General features: G+C 41.5%; 1 protein-coding gene across 1 annotated transcript in view; it reads left to right on the plus strand.

The window, feature by feature from the left end:
- Positions 1-882: 882 nt before the first annotated feature.
- LOC106805211 (vinculin-like) overlaps positions 883-8276 on the plus strand; it is a gene marked incomplete at its 3' end in the record, with an annotated part of 26655 nt that continues 19261 nt past the window's right edge. Inside the window, 1 exon segment of the mRNA XM_014806720.1 lies at positions 883-1057. Coding sequence (XP_014662206.1) covers positions 1001-1057 — 57 coding nt within the window.

Raw genomic sequence — 8276 nt, forward strand, 5'->3', positions numbered from 1 at the left:
AGAAATACCTACGTGCTTAATTTCCCGCGTGTGTGCGCGCCTACGTGTGTTATATTAATAATAAAATCATAATTAAGGATGTGTTCATTTTTATGTAGTCGAGATTAGAGGCCCTGTAAGTATACTTATGAATATTTTCAGAAAAATTACATATTACAAAGATTTGTATTCGTAAGAAATAATTGAAGAATAATTCGTACGAATAAATTCTATGTGCTCTTAAAGTTATTTGTACCCCTCTATAAATAAATTTATCAACAAAATGTGCATGTTCACATAGTTTATAATTTTCATAACACGAAAAGCATACACAAATAGCACAAGTTTTTTCGTCATAAATAGTACAATTCAGCATCATTAACAAATATTACGTATACCTGTTTTAATAATCTCTTCAGCTTATCCGTTATATCTGCTTGCTTTCCATTACGTTAGTAATTTTTAATTTATCTATTGCTTGTGCCCTCTGATCTTTTTATACTAACTATATACGTTATATATCCATATTTAACTATATATGTTAGTATATAGGGATTAGTACCGGTTCCTCATTTAGTAACTCGAATTATATTAATTTACTATTATCTCGAATAATATTATTAACTCGAAATAGACTATTATTGATTATACCAGCAGTAGATAATAGAAGACTCTCTTCTATTCTCTACTCCTGATTATATGTATATAATCAAAAGCTAATAATACATGTGTAGGTATATATGAATACTCGAAATTATAATTGTTTGGCATTTACGATCAGGAGGTGTTTCGCGGTTTCTCTTCTTTCCGGATTTGCGGAAATTTTCCGATATCGTCATGGTAGGTTTATCCAACTGTCGTCGCTCCACAACACGTGGCGCCAGCTAGCGAAGAATTTCCGGGGTTGGCTGCTGGGTGTGCGCAGGAAAGGACGTGTTTTGTTTACTTTCGTGTTAACTAATCAAATTTATCGGTGGAACACAATTTAAACACATATCGGGGAAACTTCCTGCATTTCAGAATGCCGGTCTTTCATACAAAGACGATAGAAAGTATTTTGGAGCCTGTAGCACAGCAGGTAAGTAGGATGATTGTGGAATGCGGCATGCGGGGTTGGCCATGCCCACCCACACAAGTTGCGGTAATGTTCGCATGCCTGTCGTATTTGATGCGCTATAGAAATCTTGTCATTGCAATTTTTGGTCATCACTTTGATCGTAACTACTCATTCATTGACAGCAATAGTACTGGCAAATGGTATCTATCGGTGCCAGGGATGCTTTGTTGATAGCATTTATAACTGTGTACCACTCGTCCACGCGTCAAATACTTGAAATTGCCGCTGTAAATTACATATGATAGAGATTGCAGACTAGCACGATTATCTAACCACGTAGAGCGCATTTTAAATCAGAGTTGACTGACATTTTAGGCTTATGTCTTTGGCTAATCTCATTGTTTTATATTTCCTGTGTTTAGAACTCGAGTACTAGTACTACTACTAGTACTACTACTAGTACTAGTACTAGAATTGCATACATAAACTTTTACAGTCATTATAACTTTCTATAAATATATAACAATTACCTGAAACGCTCAGTTCAAGTTGTATGTGTGGGCGGGGCCCCCATATCTACATTAGGGTTAGAAATGCACTTTTTGCTTTAGGCCAAACAAAAAAATAGGTGTACGTGTTTCCTATTACATCGAAAACAAAAGTAGGGTAGACCTGTATAGGTAGGGATTTTTTTATTTTTTATTTTTTTTATTCTTCGGTTCCGAATATCCCTCTGATGCATGCAATAAAGGTGTATAACTATAGGTAGGGATAGGTTAGTAATCAAGTCCAGAACGTGTTTGTAGTAAAACATCTCAAGTTTTGTCTGTCAGATTTCAAATGAAAAAACTTTTCTTTTTTTCTCTTTTAAAAGTTTTGGGTCGGCCCTAATAATCTGGGGACGGTCGGTCGACCGGAAACACACCTATTTTTTTGTTTGGCCTTAGAGGAAATACTTTCTATCAGGAAAGCAGGCATCACACTTGCTCATCCAGGCAAAACGTCAAGAAAACCATAGCAGTTCCACTTCTTCCCACCCCGGCCAACAGTACTGTCCTATTGCCTCTGCCCATACCGAAGCTGGCTCGCCCGCCTAACTTTGTTTTCCCTGATTCATTCATTCTAAATATGGTCACCCATGCTCAACCCAAGTTGCACATTGAATGAAGCACAGATGGTAACATATATAGGCTCAACCCAATTTTAAAACACCAAACAACTGGTCATCCTTTTCAAGAGAAAATTATCTATAACTTTGTTGCGTTTACTTTATACTTACTTACCGGTTACTTACTTTTTGCTACTATGCCACGGTTTATCCGAAATTTTTGGGTAGCAAGTATTTGCTGTCGACGTTGAGATTAGGCAGCAAAACTGCTGCTTGTTGCCTTTACTTTATACATGATGGGGTTATGGTTGGGTTTAGATTAGCATTAGGGTGATATCTGATTATGATGTATGTACGTATAGGCCCTGAAGTAGGATTGCACCCATTGTGACCCATGAGACAATACTACATGAGCTATATATGCATGAACTGTATGCAATACTCATATTTAATTGTTCGTAATTAGGAGGTTGTTTTCGAAAGGAAGATTATTAGGAAAGGTGTTCTATCCTATGTATTGTATCAGTCTGATAAGCATTTATTCAAGACAAGTTGATATGTTAGAAGTGCTTAGCGATTTGACCATTAATAGTCATCTCAAAACTCACATGACCTATAACCCGAGTGCCTTGTATACATACAATGGCATTCCAAGTTTTGGTACAGTCACAGTTTACTCTCTGAAAGTTAGGGAGTTAGAATGTGGTTAACACTGGTTATGTTAACCTATAGAGTTAGGATTAACCCACACCCAACCATAACAGGTGAAATTTTGGACTCCATCTGAACTGTAAGTCGACTACGGTTTTCTGTAGTTGCAATCACATATTTAAACCAATATATTATGGACAAGTAATGAAAATAAACTAATGTCTGAGAGGGATCATTATTGGTGATAAGTTTTAGTTTTTATATTGCAAGTACTAGATGCACTTCCTTAAAATATTTCCAGCTTTATATAAACATTAGTATATTTTTTATATTTCATTTAATTTCTTATTCGTTTTTTCTATTCTAAATTGGGCAATATTGAATGTTTATGAGATATATTGAGTCACAAATTAAGGTGAATGTCCTCTAGTACAGTTTCTGTACCACATGAGTTCCTATTTCAGGGGATGGCTACCCATAAATAGCATGTCAATGAGAATCCTGGCATATTCTAAGCCTAGAGAGTCTGCTGCTGTATCAATTCTCTGGTAGTTTAGAGCATGGCTTCAAGATGTGGGGAGACATGTGGCAGACATCAGTGGCTATAACCTACTGAGTTTCAAGTACTGTACCACATATATCACGTTTCATGCAATTATTTTGGAGTAAAAATGCAGTATGTCTATGATTGAGAACGTATCAATATGAAGAGTAGATATGTCCGTGGTATTTAAGTGAAAACAGGGTTTGAATTTGTGATGGCAGTGCAGTGGTTGCATGCCCTCCTCACTTGGACTCGGAGTGATACCCCTAAAAATTGCTCTATATGATCTGCGGAGGTAAACCGCTGTGATTACCCTATCTGGTGTGTCACTATAGCAAAGTTGCCATGGTAACATGTATTTGAAGGAGCAGTTTGTCCTGGTTCCCCTCTTAGTTAGATGCCCGAAAATTTCTCAAGACAACAATTGCATTGCCATAAAAATGTAAATTTGCCCCCGATAAGAGTAGCAAGGCTTTCTGAATAAGAATAATAAAATATAAAAGGCAATATTGGCCAGAATTCGTGTGTGAGATAAACAGAATCAATTCCTTAATTGTTAAAGAAGTAATTCCTATGCGATTGAGGTCTGGGGAATTTGCTTATGAGCAATAACATTTTCAGAAATTTTGCGTTTTAAACATTAACTTTTGGTTTCTAGTGGAGCTGCACCACATTTCACAGAATGCCAGCTAGGCACTGGGAGTCGGCGCTATCATTTATGCAGTTAAACACAGACTGTATGTTTACAGTACTATAAACATTTGGCAAATTCCATGAAATTTACAGTAAACAGTTCGCTGTCTGGATTTCAAGTTGGTTGCGATCTTGTAAGTCATAGCGTGTACCATTTCGGCTCTCTAGAGTTTTGCATGCTTGGAACGCTTCCAAGTAGTGTATCACCAGTTAGTACAGGCAATAGTATTAGTATGAATTCTTTGCCAGATGCCTAAATTCTCTACTTGTTTCTATTTATTTTTGTGGGGGTTTCTTCGCACCCTTCTATGCTTTGCTGTACGTTGAGATAAAGGAATATATTGTTAGCTATACTAAAATTTCTGACCTCAGGGTCTCCCAGCACTCCATTATAACACGTGATGAATGCACGGCAATGTTATTGTCATTAGTATAGTCCGACTATCCTGTTCAGACTCACTATAGGCTGTGTTTGCTCGAATTCAGTATGTATTTACGTACATGCATATTGACACAGTGGGTGCATGCTAATTTTACCAGGTGTTCCGTTGGTGTTTGCGTTTTACAATGTGTTGGCAGGCGTTCTGGCAATGACTAAAGGCATATAATACTATCCTTGCTTATATGTAGCATAGGGTCCATTTCCTCTGGTAAAGAATTATATGGCTGACGGGGCACAATGACCCATCAGCAATAAATGATCATCAATGAAGAGTATAAAAATGTAATTAGCTGCTGGTAGCATAAAGTTTTATGCAATATAAAATTAGAGCAGTTATTATTGATGCAGACTGACGCTCATCGTCAGATCTTCATCAAACACCGGTATCTAGTGATAAGCAAGTATTTTTGTAGCAGGTGGCAACTTCCGTTATAGCATAATAATAAGAGAAGGATTTAAACATACACACGCGCTGTAATAATTCTTTCTCGGATGCACTTTGAAGGTTATTTATTCATGGCTATATCGGGGTAATATTTTGAAGTTAGTTTGCTTAGAAAAAGTTAAAAAAAAACATTTGCTGTGAACCCCCGAATTATATCCCTGTTCTTTCTCCCCATCCCTCTCCCTCCCTCCCTCTCCCTCCCTCTTCCCCCTCTCCCTCCCCTTCCTCCCGCATCCCCTTCTCTCCACCCTCTACTCTCTCGGCTCCCTCCTCTATCTACCTTCCTCCCGCCCTCATCTCCCTCTCTCTCTCTCTCCTTGCCCTCGCCTCCCTCCTTCTCGTCTCCTTCTTCCCTCCCTCTACCTTCCTTTCCTCCCTTCCCTCCTCGTCCTCCGCTCAGCTCTGTCTCCATCCCTCTCCCTGTCCTCCTCTCTTCTCCCATTCCTTCCTCTCCTTCTCCCTTTTCTCCCCCCTTCCCCTCCCCTCTTCCCTCTTTCTCTCTCTCCCTTTTCCTCGCATCCTCTCCCTTCTCCCTATTCCCCCTCTCCTACCTACCTCGTTCTCTTGTCTTCTTCTCTCTCCTCTCTCTCTCTCTCTCTGCTCTCCTCTCTCTCTCGCTGCTGACAACACACTTATCTACTTTCTACTCCTCCCATCCTTTCGCCGTCTGCCCCTCTCTCTCTCCCTTTCTTTCTTGCTCTCATTGTCTGCGCTTGCACTTGTGCAGCGTCCTCGCCGCCTTCCGTCAAGTTGTGCGAGTAGCTTGTTTGTACACGGTTCAAGATGTCCGTCAATACTGGTACCTGGACTTCCGTAGGAATTACTTATTTTCTACAGTGGTGCCAGAATAGACCTCTCATGCGCCTGCCCGTTTCGGCATCGCCCATCACTGTTCCTCATTTATATATACCAGAATTCCGGAAGCGGCCTGGCTCCGACCCCCGTGCTTATACACCCCAGACCTGCTATTTGCATCAGCCTGATATAATTGTGCCTTCACTCGTCCTGGCCCGCTCAACCGACGAATATCCCCCGCTTCCTCCCGGGCTTCATTAGCCATCGCTCGCGCCGCCCCCACTGCACGGAAATGCCCCTCTCATACTGAATAGTAGCGATGTTGTTGATGCGTATCACGAATTACACGAATTCGCTCGATCCCGACAGATCTCGCATATATTGGACAGCACCTGCAACTATGAAATGCGCTAAGGGACAGGAAGTCTACACTTTATTATCCGGCGAGCCACCTCTGCACCTTGCAACTCTCTGCATTCTCTCCTCTCTCTCTTCCTCTCTCTCACTACTCTCCTCCCCCTCTCTCTCTCGATCCCGCTCTCTCGCTTCTCTCTCTCTCTCTCTCTCTCTCTCTCTCGTCTCCTCTCTCTCTCTCTCTCTCTCTCTCTCATCTCTCTCCTCTTCTCTCTTCTCCTCTCTCTCTCTCGTCTCTTCCTCTCCTCTTCTCTCTCTCTCTCTCTCCTCTCTCTCTCTCTCTCTCTTCTCTCTCTCTCTCTCCTCTCTCTCATCTCGTCTCTCTCTCTCATCTCTCTCTCTCTCTCTCTTCTCTCTCTTCCTCTCTACCTCTCTCGCTCGTCTCTCTCCACTCTCTCTCTCTCTCTCCTCCTTCTCTCTTCCTCTCTCCTCTCTCTCCTCTCTCTTCTCTCCTCTCCTTTCTCTCTCTCTCTCCTCTCTCTCCTCCTCTCTCTCTCGTCTCCTCTCTCCTCTCTCTCTCTCTCCTCTCCCTGCCATCTCTTCTCTCTCTCTCTCTCCTCTTCTCTCTCTCTCTCTCCTCTCTCTCTCGTCTCTCTCGCTCTCTCTCTCTCTTCTCGTCTTCTCCTCGCTCTCTCATCTCTCTCTCCTCTCTCGCTCTCTCTCTCTTCCTCTCGCTCTCTCTCTCTCTCTCTCTCTGTCTCTCTCTCTCTCCTCTCTCTCTCTCTCTCTCTCTCTCTCTCTCTCTCTCTCTCGCTCTCTCTCTCTCTTCCTCTATCTCTCTCTCGCCATCTCTCTCTTCTCTCTTCCTCTCTCTCCTCTCTCTTCGCTCTCGCTCTCTCTCTTCGCTCTCTCTCTCTCTCTCTCTCTCTCTCTCTCATCTCCTCGCTCTCTCATCTCTCTCTCTCCGTCTTGCGCGCGCTCTCTCGCCTCCTCTCTCTCTCGCGTTGCATCTCTCTTCATCTCTTCGTCGTCCTCACTCTCTCTCTCTCTCTCGATTTACACGTGAAATTATAGCTGCATATACAGTGCGGTTGTTGCTCATGCAGTTGATAGCCCGTGGTATCATGTAGTATAATTATATACATGGTGGTGTGCAACCAGAACCTAAAAATGATAGAGAGCTCACCAAGTTTGCTTAGCTGATTTGTACCTATATTTTCGGATTTTGTTTATACGCGTTCTTAAATAAGTTGAGAACTATAATTTATTTAAATTTCCAACGATCTTGTAATTCATTAGGGTGTATAATGTATGTGTTTCTTTTACCATGTATCACGTATGTCACTGATTGCTGTTATGCTATCAGGAGTGTCATAATATCAGTACTTGCGTATATTAAGAAGGAGAGCGTACAACGGTGAAATGCTGAAACCATGTTGCCGTATTAATCGAATTAATAAACTTTTCCCGTTTTATTTTGACAGCATTTCAGCGTTGTACGTTCTCCTTCTTTATACGCTCAGCCTCTTGATAATATAGACTATATTATGACACTCCTGATCATGGTATTGCACGTGCGTATATCTTGTGTGCAAAGAGCAAGGTAACCGCGTGGGCATGGGCGCATCCTCATGGTTGGTCTTTTTCCCACCGTGCAGTTCGTATTATTTATTAGGGAGCTGGAAGATTTAAAACCAGTTTCCCTGCCACTCCTCCCTAAAGTGCATACACAGGCTTGTGGCAGCAAGTGTGGGTCGAGGTGTCATCATTTACATCTGCCAACAGTACGTGCTGTGCTTTCAGTAATTCATTCATGCTCGAGTTCTAACTTGATTGTGTCCTTTCACTACGGCAGTTCTTTAAAATACACACGGGGTTTGGGGCAGAGAGTGTAAAAAGTAATTTCTGCTGCCTAAAGTTTCTTCATGCTCTTTTACTACTGTTCGTCAAAGCCTGACGACGTGTAGCGTGGTACAGCTGGTACCATCTGGGATACAGGATTGGGAAAAAATATATATGTGTATGCAACAGCAGGGTGCTATAGGAGAGTAAATAATATTCCCGATATAAGAGCAATATAACCTTACATGGTTGCTTGCCTGCATTTGGGTGCGCACAATATAACATCCACCTGGGAAAGGTTCACGTTTTCTTCGCCTCATCCCCGGGGACAATATCAGTGGCTAGGTGAATATATATTATATATAT

The sequence above is a fragment of the Priapulus caudatus genome, unplaced genomic scaffold (assembly GCF_000485595.1).
Source record: "Priapulus caudatus unplaced genomic scaffold, Priapulus_caudatus-5.0.1 Scaffold105, whole genome shotgun sequence".
NCBI lineage: Eukaryota > Metazoa > Priapulida > Priapulimorpha > Priapulimorphida > Priapulidae > Priapulus > Priapulus caudatus.